Source organism: Neltuma alba, unplaced genomic scaffold (assembly GCF_004799145.2).
Source record: "Neltuma alba isolate B1F8T4 unplaced genomic scaffold, ASM479914v2 tig00002429_pilon, whole genome shotgun sequence".
Taxonomy (NCBI): Eukaryota; Viridiplantae; Streptophyta; class Magnoliopsida; order Fabales; family Fabaceae; genus Neltuma; species Neltuma alba.
Window position 1 is genome coordinate 14,129 of NW_021632859.1, and position 14,978 is coordinate 29,106.

The 14,978-nt window shown below is 37.9% G+C and overlaps 2 protein-coding genes across 2 annotated transcripts; both read left to right on the plus strand.

The window, feature by feature from the left end:
* The first annotated feature begins 1,127 nt into the window (after positions 1 to 1,127).
* Positions 1,128 to 4,809, plus strand: LOC114727239 (beta-galactosidase 13-like). The gene is made up of 15 exons (XM_028913942.1): positions 1,128 to 1,223; positions 1,348 to 1,460; positions 1,566 to 1,632; positions 1,718 to 1,810; positions 1,932 to 2,075; positions 2,170 to 2,264; positions 2,382 to 2,487; positions 2,599 to 2,802; positions 2,889 to 3,056; positions 3,136 to 3,308; positions 3,396 to 3,505; positions 3,616 to 3,725; positions 3,821 to 3,928; positions 4,009 to 4,113; positions 4,195 to 4,809. The coding sequence occupies exons 1-15, from the start codon at positions 1,128 to 1,130 to the stop codon at positions 4,807 to 4,809; spliced, it is 2,307 nt and encodes a 768-aa protein (XP_028769775.1).
* A 3,653-nt stretch (positions 4,810 to 8,462) lies between these two features.
* LOC114727209 (synaptotagmin-1-like) lies at positions 8,463 to 13,964 on the plus strand. The gene is made up of 12 exons (XM_028913914.1): positions 8,463 to 8,684; positions 9,237 to 9,335; positions 9,439 to 9,489; positions 9,592 to 9,715; positions 10,106 to 10,224; positions 10,371 to 10,472; positions 11,079 to 11,153; positions 11,644 to 11,720; positions 11,826 to 12,072; positions 12,158 to 12,508; positions 12,991 to 13,119; positions 13,574 to 13,964. Exons 1-12 carry the CDS (start codon positions 8,574 to 8,576, stop codon positions 13,700 to 13,702), a joined length of 1,614 nt encoding a protein of 537 aa, XP_028769747.1. The 5' UTR covers positions 8,463 to 8,573; the 3' UTR covers positions 13,703 to 13,964.
* Positions 13,965 to 14,978: the final 1,014 nt, after the last annotated feature.

A 14,978-nucleotide genomic window follows, 5' to 3' on the forward strand; every position in this document is an offset into this window, starting at 1 on the left:
CTAACTGATTTTTTGTTGTCTACAAATTAGTTATTTGAGATTTATAATAATAACCAAATGAGATAATAAATTTCTTAACTTTTTCTGTTTTCATGTTTTAAAAGCTACAAGTCATAAGTTATTAATTTTAACTTATGGCTTATTGTAGCTTTTTATACAAAAATCACATTGCCTAATTGCCCATCCAAATAGTATCCAAATTTCCAATCAGGTTTGTGCCTAATTTAAACTACTTTTCACCCCTGAAAAGCACAACCAAACAGGTACACAATGTTCATGACTCCTTTTTTGTTTTCCTTTTCTGGGCCAGAGAGCAATACTGTGGTTTGTTTGCCAAATCTTATCATAACATATCACTTTACCTAGTAAAATCCTCTCAAAGCACAACATTAATTGGAGAAACAGAAAAGAATTAAATTAAGCACACTTGACTCGATTCTCATTTTCCAGTCTCTCTTGTCCGATTCTCGCGCAAACATTACTCCTCCACAGACAAGGTTCGTTGTCTGCTTCACTTTAAAATAGAAATAGCCACGGAACAAATATTCTGAAAAAGGAAAATGCGATATTTCCTCTAAGCCCATAGTTTTATCAACCTTAACTCTATTTTTGTCCCTCCGATGCAATTCTCTTGCCACCTTTATGAGTGTCTCCAGGATATTCGACAGACAGACTGCCAGCCAGCTTGATTATTTGCTTATTAATTGTTTGAAGCAAGAACTCCTTTTATTTTCTGACGACTTATGAAAGAAGAGAAATAACTCAGGCTCTTTTTTGGAGCAAAGGAGTGTAGAAAGATACATATATAGATATCACAGAGAGATAGGTATATACATGTGTGTTGTGAATGGCGTCTACAGGCGGAATAACCCTTTTAGCTGCCTTGCTTGCCATCATTGTTTCACTGTCGCATGCTGATGCTGGAGAAAAGATTACAGTAACTTATGATGGAAGGTCATTGTTGTTCAATGGAAAGCGAGAGCTTTTGTACTCGGGTGGCATCCATTACCCCCGAAGCCCACCCGAGGTTTGATTAATTCTTCTCTTAATTCACTTCCTTTCTTGATGCCTTTTGTTTCCTAGAGCCAAATAAGCGATAATGCGAAATAAATTCATGGTTTGTTCAGATGTGGCCAGACATTCTTGATAAGGCAAGACACGGCGGTTTGAATGTGATCGAAACTTACATCTTTTGGAACGCTCATGAGCCCGTGAGAGGCCAAGTAATGTGATGTTTTATATATAGACTACTGAGCCAGAGTCTCAAGTGTTTTCTTTTCATTTGTCCCCCCCCCCCCCCCCCCCCGGTAAACGTTCGATTGGACAATGATGTGCTTCCTGGTGCAGAGGAACTTTGAGGGAAGCAACGACGTGGTGAAGTTTCTGAAGCTCGTTCAGGAGAAAGGAATGTACGTATGCCTCAGAGTTGGTCCTTTCATCCAGGCTGAATGGAATCATGGGTATGAAACTGACTCTTCACATAACAGTCACATAATATAATATAGATCATTTCCGGATTATAATTAATACTGACTAATGTCTACAATGGTAAAATATAAATAAAGAGGGCTCCCATACTGGCTGAGAGAGGTTCCGGATATCGTATTTCGTAGTGACAACGAACCTTTCAAGGTAATCTCCATAACTGACAAGCTTTGGTTTTGATCAAGAACCCGCATCATTAAAGAATGAAAATCTCATTTTATATTTGCATCAGAAATACATGCAAGAGTTCGTGGTATTTATTATAGACAAGTTGAAGGCCGAGAATCTGTTCGCTCCTCAAGGAGGGCCCATCATCATGGGACAGGTTAGGATCTGATTCCTCTATATGATAGATTTCCGCGAGGGACCTCCTTATATGCATACATGGTCGAATCTACTTGTTTAAAGAAACCTTGGCTGCTGTTTAAATAATCTATTTGCTGCAGATTGAGAATGAGTACAACCATGTCCAACGAGCATTCAGAGAGAAGGGAGACAGTTACGTTCAATGGGCAGCGAAACTGGCAGTAGGATTGAATCTTGGTATTCCATGGGTCATGTGCAAGCAAACGGATGCGCCTGATCCAGTGGTAAGAATTCCCTGAAATGTCTGTTTAAGCATCAGTTTGATTTTATTTTTAATTCCAATTCCCTAGACTTAGCTTAGCCTTGAGCTTTCCGCAGATCAATGCATGCAACGGAAGACACTGTGGCGATACCTTTGCAGGCCCCAACAAACCAAACAAGCCTTTCATCTGGACTGAAAATTGGACGGCTCAGTAAGTTCCATCACATCTAGTCTTGCATCTTCATACATCATGATCCTTCCCCTAAAATAAGGCAAGAAAGCAATTGAAATAAATAAACGCATTTGGTGGTTAATTTCTAAATTACAGGTACAGAGTGTTTGGAGATCCTCCATCCCAAAGATCTGCAGAAGATATTGCCTACTCAGTCGCTCGCTTCTTTGCTAAGAATGGAGCCATGGTTAACTATTATATGGTACTGATTACTGAACTTGGCTTCCCCGAAAAAACTCATCGTGTGCAAATCTAACTGGTGCTATACTAGTGTTCTTTTTTAATTTGAAGCATGCATGCGTCCTGCTTGCAGTACTACGGGGGAACAAATTTCGGAAGAACAACCTCCGCCTTCACAACTACTCGGTACTACGACGAAGCTCCTCTGGATGAATACGGTCTGCAGAAAGAACCCAAATGGAGTCACCTTCGGGATGTGCACAGGGCTATAAACCTGTGTAAGAAGGCTCTCTTGGAAGGCAAACCCACCGCGCAAAAGTTGAACGAATTCCACGAGGTAAGCATTCATTCTTCGTCCCACAGGCCACAGATAGGTACAGATCATTCTTACAGACTGATTTGAATACGGATGGATGAATGCAGGTCATAGTCTATGAGAGGCAAGGAAGCGATTTGTGTGCTGCATTCTTGACCAACAACCATACCGAGAATGCCGGTACCATAAACTTCAGGGGTCAGGAATATTATCTGCCCTCGCGTTCCATTAGCATCCTCCCTGACTGCAAGACTGTAGTATACAACACTCAAACGGTATATAACTTGTTTATCACTTTACAACGACACAAAATTCTGCCCATGTGTCCTCCTAACTGCTGCCAACATAACCCAGATTGTTTCACAACATAATTCGAGGAACTATAATACCGCCGCAAGCAAACTTGATTGGGAGGTGTATTCCGAAGCCATTCCGACTACCAAGGAAGTGCCGGTCGATTCAGAGCAACCTAGAGAGCTTTACAACTTGCTGAAAGACGCCAGCGACTATGCTTGGTACACCACACGGTTAGTCCTTTCCATGTCTCTCGTTCTATCAATCATGGCGTAACTATTTTCCTTTTCCTCTCCATCCCTAACGGATTATTATTCCAGAATCGAGCTGGGTCCCGAAGACTTGCCGAGGAAGAATAGCATACTTCCCGTTCTCCGCGTGGTTAGTAATGGCCACGGAATGCTCGCATTTTGCAATGGTGTATTCATCGGTAAGCAAACTCAAAAAGGTCATTTAATAATAATAATAGTATTATTATCAATCATCCCATGTGAGAGACTCATGCTAGGTGTTAATCTTGTAATTTAATGGTTTCTAAAGGAGCTGCACACGGTAGCCACGAAGAGAAAGGTTTTGGATTGCAAGTGTCCGTAAACCTTACGGTTGGGGTTAATCAAATAACTTTCTTATGTTATACAATAGGGCTGCCTGTGAGTGCCTTTCAACTTTACGATTTGAATCTCTTTCATTTAATTCGTCGTTGGTAATGAAGGACACTCGATCAACTTTCATAAACTTACAACAGGACAGTGGTGCGTACATGGAACACAGGTTCGCCGGTCCTACTCGCATCACCCTCCTCGGTCTTAACACAGGAACAATTGATCTTACCGACAATGGTTGGGGTCATCAGGTAAAATCCACTGCTTCCCATGATCCTAAGCACACAAGAACTCAGATAATAATGGAGATAACGTCATCGATTTTGGCCAGGTTTCTATCCAAGGAGAAAAGCAGAACATTTTCACCGAAGAGGGTGCAAAGAAGTTCCAATGGAAGAAAGCCACTGGAGAGGGACCCCCTGTCACCTGGTACAAGGTAATCAAATGGAAAATATGACATGGTTTGCATTCCTAAAAACATAGCGAGCGAGCTTATTTGTGTTCAATTCATTTACAGGCAAGATTTGCGACCCCAGAAGGAAGGGACCCCGTTGCGATCAGGATGACTGGCATGGGAAAGGGACAGATATGGATAAACGGTAAGAGCATTGGCCGTCACTGGATGTCATACCTCTCCCCTCTGCGACAACCCAGTCAGTCGGAGTACCACATCCCGCGAGCTTTCTTGAATAAAAAAGACAATCTTGTCGTCGTGTTGGAGGAGGAGAAATCAAACCCCGAAAAGGTCGAGATCGTGCTCGTGGACAGAGACACGATATGCAGTTACATCACAGACGCACACCCACCCAATGTGAAGCAATTCGCCAGCAAGAAGATGAAATTGCACGCGATAGTGGACGATGTGAAGACTGAAGCAGGCTTGAAGTGCCCTAACTTTAAGAAGGTGACGGCTGTGGAATTCGCGAGCTTCGGCGATCCTCAAGGTGCTTGCGGAAGCTATGACATAGGGACATGCAATTCGCCCGCAGCGAAGCAAGTTGTGGAGCAGCATTGTATGGGCAAAAGTAATTGTACGATTCCTATGGACCCTTCATTATTTCCCATCTCCGGCAATCCCTGCCCGCAGGGCAGGCCCTTGGCTCTCGCTATTCAAGTGAAGTGTAGCCGCTAGATGTCAGCTGCTTTCAAGGCCAAAGTAGATTGCCCTGCTTTCTTTCTCTTCTTCCAAGGGCACCATGGATTAGGTTCTACCCAGCATGGATATGCTGTTCGTTTTTATGCTTCTTTTAGAGTAATAACACTTGAGATGAGATTGTTTCTTTGATTCCAATCAATGAGAAATTTTATTCATTTTTAAAAACCCTCCCGTTGTGAGTATCTCTCCTCAGCTTCTACATATCCATATCTTTAAACTGCATATTGCTCTTTTTCCTTAGTGGATTCTCCCTGTTATTCCAAATTTAATATAAATATTACTACCTCCGGTCCTAATTATAAGACCCAGTTGACTAATTTGAGGAAATTAAGGAAGTAAGTTAAGTTAGTTATTTGTAACAAATAAGTGTTGTCATTCCTAAAATATCCTTGCTAATTAAGTGTGTTGGTTAGAACTATCATTATTAGAAGGACTATCTTGGAAAAAAATGCATAAATATGAGAGACAAAATAGATTGGGGTCTTATAATTAGGACCAAACTAAAAGTCAAACGGGGTCTTATATTAAGGATCGGAGGTAGTATAAAGACTCGTGTTATTCATAAATTATAATGATATGACTTAACAGTTGCTTTTTGACACGGGTAAAGTATCACGGATCAGAATGTTGAAATGATGGCCAAAGAAATCTATGAAGTTGTACTAGTCCTGATGCAGGCATGGTTATTATAACATCCGACTGCAAGCTCCGCCGTGGAACGCACTGACTATTTAATATTATTTTTATTTTGCAATGAAAACCTGGCTTGGTGATTAAGAAAACCATAGCATATCAAAGAATTCAAAGGTATTATGATTTGTGTTTGAGAAGCCCTTGGAGACATAACTTGGTCATGACTTGCTCTTTGGCCTCCAATATTCGAATTTCGACGTGCCACGGTACTTACTGATTCGATTGTTCTCGTAATATTAGGTTCTTTGTGCTGGACTCCTTAAATTTCTCTGCCCTTTTTTTTCCCCCTTTTAAGAATGGGATTGGTGTAATTGTATTATAATTTAGCGGGAAAGCATGTCCGGTTAGGTATTACTTTACATTTAACAGGACAAGCCTGTTTTAAAGCCTATTGGATTGAGTTTGGTTTATGACTTGTCATAAGCATTATATTCATTCTAAGCTTGATTTGTATAAAGATCCAGCGTGGCCTAAAAATCTATTTAAAAAACCTGTATTTTTAAAAGCGTACACAAATTGATTCAAAATTACAATAACTCAATTGAAACTATCTAAATTTAAAATACAAACATAAAATATGATACTACATTTGGTCTTTAATATAAAAGTTAATTGACTGATTTGAGTAAATTAAGAAAAGTAATTAAGTTAGTTATTTGTAGTAAATAGATGTTGTCTTTTCTAATATATCGTTGCTAATTAAATGTATTAGTTAAAATAACCATAATTACAAAGACTAGATTAAAAAAAAGGATAAATATGAAAGATAAAATGGATTGAAATATTATATTGAGAACTAAAATAAAAGTTAAACAAACTCTTATATTAATGACTGAGAGTAGTCTAATATGATCAATTAACAAGATATAGCCAAATTAAGGTCTCCAGCAACTACAGGACAAACATGTTCCATTTATTTCTCAAATAAAAAGGCCTAAAACGTGACCACAAAAGCCTAAAGGAATCAACCCAAAAACCAAATTAAGGTCTCCAGCAACTACAGTAACAAACATGGTCCATTTATTTTTCAAATAAAAGGCCTATTGTGGCCACAAAAACCTAAAGGTGACCAGATAGACACATTCAGAGAGTGTATATGTTTGCACTTTGCATAACTCTTTTCAAAGTTTTAAAAATTAAACGGGTTTGTGCTAAGTGCTGGTAAAAAAAAAAGGGTTTGTGCTAAGTGTTCCCTAAATTATATATAATTTTTACATCATTTTTTGCAATAACTTGTTCAGCTCAGACAAAAAAGAGCAATGACTTGACAAGCAGCTAGACCTATTTCTACCCTAGACTACAATAGAAAGCCTAGCATATAAAACAATGTACAAATGTCAGCTCAAAAAAAAAAAAAAGACAGCGTACAAATGGAAGGATAAAGATGGAACGGCGTGGGGACGCCATCCGGCGGTGGGGCGGAAGTGGCGCGCTTTGCCTAATGCTTTGATGTGATCGTCACTTCGCCAAAAACAGCATTGCCAATCACATCCGCGTCCCTTGGCCCAACGTACCCCTCCCGTCACCTTTTAGTTAGTTTTACCCCTTAATATCTGTATTCACTATTACTCCACAGGGAACCGGTTTAGTTGCATTATACTCATCCAAAAATAAATAATTTCTCAATGGCTGGCCTGTTATAAATTTTAAAGTTTTATGTTGTTGTTCCAGCTGATGCTATTGATTTTTAGCACATTTGAAATTATGATTATAAGTACTCATAAACATATTTTACATAAGTCAGGATAAAATTCTTATCATATATTTAAATTGTATACTGTAAATCATAATTGAGTACATTTGTTTATACTTTTTTCATTTCTTCAATCATGTTGCAGCAAAATAAAACTCGTTTGCTATGGAGTATGGACAGAATGTTTGATGAATTATGTTTGTCTATTTGACCGCGCTCAGTCTCGACAAACGAGTTTAAAGTTTAAACACAAAAAGGCTAGTAAAAAAATTATTACTTCTAGTCTTAATTATAAAATCTTATTTATAATTTATAAATAAAATCTTATAATTAGAACTGAAAGTAGTGTGATACTGAAAACATATAAAGTTTAATAAATTCCTTCTGTTCCTTCTATTTCCTTTTTTTATTTTTATTTTAGAAAATAAAGAATACAAAATCATTTAAAATGTGTTTTGATTGTATGCTATGAAAAAACAAAAAGTTAGAAGATGAACTATCTGTTAATCTCAGCTTTTCTATTTGCAGCCAGCGTATTCTGAACAAGTCACGTATTTTTATTCTGTGTGCGTTTGAACTTTGAATTTGGAAATTTCTTTGTTTTTTTTTAAATCTAAGCAGATACTACGAATATAAACGGTAAAAAAAAAAGAAGGAAAAATAGAGAATTACGGCATCCTAGGAGAGGGGGGAAAATCTGAAGACTTTATTGAGAAGTGATTTATGTACTTACGGATCTGGACATATCTGCCGTCTCAGGATCTGAGATACTGAATTTGACGCTCCATATTCCGTTGGGGGGGGGGGGTTAGAAATCCGCGAGAAGAGTGGACGCTGTCCCGTCCCAGAACTTGACCCGCAGGATCGGGCTGTGTCTTTGCCGACATTGCTGGCGCCACGTGGAGATTTGGCACGCCGCATCCGATTCTTTCCTTTGGGTGAGCCGCACCAAATGCGTTGTCTGTAAATTAATTCCCCATTTTTATCTTGTAACGTCAGATTCAAAATTACGTAATGAGGCTTTGCCTTCTTCGCCCGTCACCGTCACAGTTCACAATAACTACGCCTCTTCGACGGCTCTTTTCATCTTTCTTCATTCATTTGCCGACTGCCCCACCCCGTTTTCAAAGTAACTTACTCTCATTTTATGAACTTTCAACCCTTTTACTATTTTTTTTTTCTGCTTTAAATTCTATTTATCATTGTCCATCCGTTTTGTGGATAGAGTGATGGACTCAGCCACTTGGAAATAACGTTTAGCGTCGGATGCATTTACTAGATTAGTAAGGAGGAGAAAATTGGTGCCCTGGGTGACTTCATTCTGGGCGGGTGACCTGCCGGAAGCCGATTTCAGATGGGTTTCATCAGCACTGTGCTGGGCTTCTGTGGATTTGGAGTCGGGATTTCTCTTGGTCTTGTTGGTGGCTATTTTCTCTTCATCTATTTTCAACCCACCGATGTCAAGGTACATCGATTCTTTTTTTTTTTTTCGGTGAACTAAGTGTGAAAAGTACATCTAAGATTCTTAATGCTTTATCTTGGTATATCATCGTCGACCTTCATTTCTTCGGCGGGAAGTCATACTTGTTTTTCTGATTCTGTTTGGTTCGGAGAAAGCGAGAGGAGCAACTAAGATGCTATCACCTTGTGCTCTCGCGTCAAACTTTTTAGGTTAAATTATGCAACTAGGCCGTGCTAGATGGGTTTCTTTGTTCATGTGAGTGATCGGAGGAAGAATGGACATAGGCCGGGCATTTTATTATTTCGTTCTAAAAGGTCGCGCATGAGAATGCTCTGCTTTTTTGCTTTTAACACTGGTTTTATTGCTTAGATAATCAAATGGCTGGTTTTTCTGCATTCGAACATAAGTTAGACAGGACTAGACTGGACTGGAGTTTCATCATAATGACTAAATCAAAAACTTAGAGCACCCAAAGTGTCATTTTGCTATTTGGGAAGTTCACCAGTTCTGCGTCATGTTATCTTAGCGTCACTGATATCCTGCTGTCTTGGACAGGATCCTAAGATCCGTCCTCTGGTGGAGCAAGACTCAGAAACTTTGCAACGTATGTTTCCGGAGATTCCGCTTTGGATTAAAAACCCAGACTTTGATCGGGTATTTAATTGTGGAGTTTGATATGCCTCTCTATCTTATGGATTATGCATTTTAATGTTTCGTTTTCACAACTGCACTTTCATTTGTTTGTGCTTTTCTATAGCTTGACTGGTTGAACAAGTTCCTTGAATATATGTGGCCCTACCTTGACAAGGTATAAGTTCTTTTCAAATGTCTGATCGAATAATCAGGTTTTTATGTTCTCTTTGTTAATTGTTTATCTGCTTCTTCTTCTTTTCCCCCTCGTTTTTATTAGGCAATTTGCAAGACTGCAAAGAACATTGCAAAACCCATAATTGCCGAGCAGATTCCCAAATATAAAATAGAGTCTGTTGAGTTTGAAACTCTTACACTAGGGTCCTTGCCGCCAACTTTTCAAGGTTAGTAGATATGAACACGATACATTCTTGGATAAGTAACTACTTGATGTTTGAACAGCACATTGCCGATTCCAGGGCTTTTCTAGCTCGTATTTTTCTATGTTATTGATTTTGGGAATGATAATGGCAATAAATTAACCGTTACTTGGTAAGGTTGGTTCTTCATTGATGGCTCATTTGCCACTTCATTTTTAAGGCCTTAAGTCTTGATTTATGGGCTAAGTTGGTATTAAATAAATAGTCCTCTCCTCTCGCAACCAAAAAAAATTTCATAATGCTAAGACTAGAAATTAAGATCCAGTGTAGTCCTGATGGTACTTTTTCAATGTCTTGACAAATTAGTTGTGGTGCACGATGAAATATTTTAATGCCATATCTTATTCTTGACAGGAATGAAAGTTTATGTGACTGATGAAAAGGAGTTAATTATGGAGCCTTCTGTAAAATGGGCTGGAAATCCCAATATCACTGTTGGTGTCAAGGCATTTGGGTTAAAAGCGACCGCCCAGGTAATGCTATTGCAGATCTGTGGGTGATTTTGTGTGTGTGTGTGTGTGTGTGTGAGAGAGAGAGAGAGAGAGAGAGAGAGAGAGAGAGGGGCGGAACACAGGTATGATTGCCTCTTCTTAATGCAGAGGATTCTATGTTGTTTCAGGTGGTTGATTTGCAAGTTTTTGCTTTGCCTCGTATCACTTTGAAGCCTTTGGTTCCAAGCTTTCCTTGCTTTGCCAGCATATATGTGTCTCTCATGGAAAAGGTTTTTGATGGTTTCCTCCTCTTACTTTGCTTCCCCACTTGAATATTTATAAAGCTTTTTAGGTACTTAAAGCACAGGAAGTAGAGTATTTTGATTGCTTGTAATTATGACTCTAATCTAGTATAATCATGTTTAAATGAAGATTTCAGCACTGATAGAAGCGACTGTTAGTCGACACCAATGCTTTTGAAGTTTGTAACCGCCTACTGGATGATGAGAAAGTCATTTCTTTGTGTCAAAGAGGGTTTAGGCTGGGCTTGTCATTCAAATTTGGTTATAGACAATGCAATGCCTTTCTAATCAGTGGATGAAGTGCATGTTTTTGTCTACCTATGTTGTGTTTATATGCACATTGTCGCGTCTCCACAGTATCCTGAAAGCATTAAGAGAGTGATTGCACTGGATTATAAGGATTACGTGTTAAGGGACATTGGTAATCCTGGCAAACAGCTGAACTTGATTAGAAAGTAACAACTTTTTTATTGTTATTTACTAACGAATCTGAAGGACTACTCTTTCCATTCAGGTTGCAGATTGCTTGTGACATCATGATTTTTATGATTGGTACTTACCTTCTCAACCTTATTGTTGCCTTTTATGTTGCAGCCGCATGTTGACTTCGGGTTAAAGCTTGTAGGTGCTGATCTCATGTCTATTCCTGGTGTCTATCGATTGGTTCAGGTGCATGTTTAAAACCCCCCCCCCCACCCCAAAAAAAAAAAAAAACTCCTGCAACTCGGGGGTTTTGTCTCTTTTTTCCTTTCTTAGTACGTGATATGCTAATTTCACACACCTAACTTATTTTGCTCCCAGGCAGTCTGGCAGTGTGGTAGCTAAATAATTTTCCTAACTCTTGGTACAAATAGATTAAATATTGGTCCAAGGGTATGTTATTGTAAAACATGCATCCCCTTGGTGTAAACCATTGATTATGCATGTCCTCTGATTGTATATGGGTGAGAAAGCTATTTCAAGGCCGCTTTCTGCATTCAAGTGGGAGTTCTATGTGCATGTGACTAGAAGCCTGATAGCTAAATTAAGAGTTGATATTTTAGGAGTCTATGTTGAAGGATTATGAATAAAAAGAAATGTAATGTAGGGAAGGCGGGTTGCATGGTTTGTATTGAATGATCAATGGCTTTCAAACAATTTAATGAGTGTTGTTGTGCAGGAGCTTATTAAAGACCAGGTTGCAAACATGTATCTGTGGCCCAAAGCTCTGGAAGTTCCAATTATAGATCCATCAAAGTATGTTTCTGCATTTTTTTCTGAGGATGTTTTTCCTAAACGCTTACTATTACTATTCTTCATAGACCCTAATTTTTTACTCGAATTTTTTGTTGGGAATATTAGAGCCTTGAAGAAGCCTGTTGGAATTCTCAATGCAAGGGTGCTGAGAGCTATTAAGCTAAAGAAGAAAGACCTTCTTGGTGCATCCGACCCATATGTGAAACTAAAGCTTACTGAGGATAAACTGCCTTCAAAAAAGACCACTGTGAAGCATAAGAACTTGAATCCTGAGTGGAATGAGGATTTTAATTTGGTGGTTAAAGATCCTGAGTCCCAGGCTTTAGAGGTTTATGTCTATGACTGGGAGCAGGTATATATGTTTGGCAGTAAGTTTTCATTCTACTGTTGCTTGTTATGCATCTGAGTCGTGTGTTGCATTGGCACCTTTTACTTAGGTTGGGAAGCATGACAAGATGGGCATGAATGTAATTCCATTAAAAGAACTTACTCCTGACGAGCCTAAAGAATTTACCCTTAACCTTCTAAAAAACATGGATGCCAATGATGTCCAAAACGAGAAATCACGCGGGCAGATTGTTGTGGAATTGACATATAAACCTTTTAAGGAAGAGGAGATGTCTAAGGGTTTTGACGAGACACAAACTGTTGAAAAGGCTCCTGAAGGTACGCCTGCTAGTGGAGGCCTGCTCGTAGTTGTGGTCCACGAAGCCCAAGATGTTGAAGGAAAGCACCACACTAATCCACATGTACGGATTCTTTTTAGAGGGGAGGAGAAAAAGACGAAGGTATGGTATCCCAGAATACTTGAGGCTTAAGAATCAACATGTTCTAGCTTAACCGTATTTTGAATCTTATATTATTGGCTTCTGTTAGGTTGCTTAAGACAGGTATTGACGTGGTTGGTGTGATCAAATGAATTTGCGAGCAATTCTTTCTTCAACTTCATTTTGCTAAAATAACTAAAAAATCAAATATGAATTTCATGAAAATTTGTTTCTTGTTGATTGCAATTATGCAAGTGATTGTTTGAAACTAGAACAGAATTTAATATGCCCAAAAGTATAGTTAGAAATAAATAGTGGGATCCATTGTGGATGCAGATCTCAGAAGCTCGTTTATTGATCTAGTAATTCGCTACCATTAGTAATATTTGTGCTGGACTTTTAAAACGAATGTTGGATGTTGGATGAGCTTAGATGAGATTAAGAGTTCACGTTAAGACGAACGTTGTTTGATCCCGATTTCTGTTACTTGGTTACTATTACAGCATGTGAAAAAGAACAGAGATCCTAGATGGGAAGAAGAGTTCACATTTACGTTGGAGGAGCCTCCCTCTAATGACAGATTACATGTAGAGGTTGTCAGCACCTCAGCACGCCACATACTGCATCCAAAGGTATGCAATCTGTACCTTACTCTTTATCAATGGAAATTAATTGTTGATTACTATTGGTATGATTATGAAGTGTAAAACAAGACGACTCATTCAGATTTTGGTTGTGATCATCTAATTCTAAGTGGTTTTGACAAGGAAGCCCTTGAGTGGTTGAAACAACTGATAAACTTGTCTGGCGAATCTGCACTAGCGTTTAGCATCTAAAACCCCGAATGTTTATAATATTTTATGATCATGCTAGAAATGATTTTATGTTCCTAATGCCTATGAAATGGACTCCATGAATTCTGAGAATCGTGTTACTTTGATTTTGCATTGATGCGAACTATAACAATTATAGACAGATAGTAGAGCTTTGCTTGAAGACTACGCCATCATTTTGTTTTCCCTCCCTTTTGTGGCGCTTGATGTGGCTGACTTTTGATTGATGTTTCTCTCTTCCTTTCGGCATTAGGAATATCTGGGTTATGTCGACATAAGTCTTGCGGATGTTGTGTCGAACAAGAGGATCAATGAAAAGTACCATCTTATAGATTCAAAAAATGGTCGCATCCAGATAGAGTTGCAGTGGAGAACTGCGTGAGGCGGCTGATAACATTCTCTATAGCTCTACACTTCTCCCTTCCCCACCTTTTTTTATTATTGTTGTTATTATTATTTTTCAAACTATTTCTCGTGTTTATTGGGGAGATGAAAGGAACTGAGGAGCGTTATTGAATTCTTTTCGTCCGGTAGATTGGTTTGTTTGCTTATCATGTACATGCCTATATAAATAAAAATGCTGGTTTGAAAGCAAGAGGCACTTGTGTGACTTGGATTGCTTATAAATTTTGAGTTGTGGACCTGCCTGCATGTTTGTCTTGTCGCTTTAGTATTTCATTATTATCATTTTGTATGACTTATGATGACCTTCCACTTTGCAGCTTTAGCTTGGCTTGGTCTGTAGTGTCTTGGATAATGACAGTGATTTGATTTGTCTTAGTGGTGTTTGACAACCATTAAAAGTGATTTTAAAAAGTATTTTTCTACAAAAACAAGATAAACTTATTATAAAAATATTTTTAAAATTATAGTTTGGTTTTTACTCGAACATTTTTTAAGTTTAGTAGTTCCTTCTTAAAAATAAAAAAGAGCATGGGGATGTTTCTTTGAACGAAGCCTGTTGTGTGTTCTTGTTTTGTTTTGCTTATTTTTACCCCTCCAAAGCCTCACTTTCATGCCGAGAAAGATTGAGATCAATGGAGGAAATCTAGCCCCGTGTATCATATATGTTTTATCCTTGTTTAATGAGCTCCAACACAAGACAATTAAATTAAAAAAAAAGTTTTTTAAAATCACCAAATTAATGTGCGTGAGGGGATTTTATTATAAGAGATTTTACTTGTTTACTTGGCAACCTGTTTTTATTTTTTTAAAATATGGATTGATAATTGAAAGAACAGTTATTAACAATTTAAGACAATGATTAATTACTTTCTCTAGTTCAAAATATAGATTAGATTCTATCTATTTATGTTTATCAAAAAATTAATTAAAATTAACTTAAAATAATAATATGTAAGGTATATATTTATTTTTTCAAATATATCCTTATTAATGAGGAGAATAAGTAAAAGATGTAATAAATGAGTTAAAAAAAAGAATATATGAGGATAAAATTAGAAAAAAATTTATTAAATACTTTGACAAAAATAAATATTATCTTATAAAAAAAATTAAGTCCTTCTAACAAAGTTTAGTTTGTATTTTGAGCTAGAGGAAGTATCATGGTAGGTATTAGCAATTTATGTACTATATTTTTGTGATATATTGCAAAAATATGTTATTAATACTTGTCATGATAGTTGTTAATCGTTGTG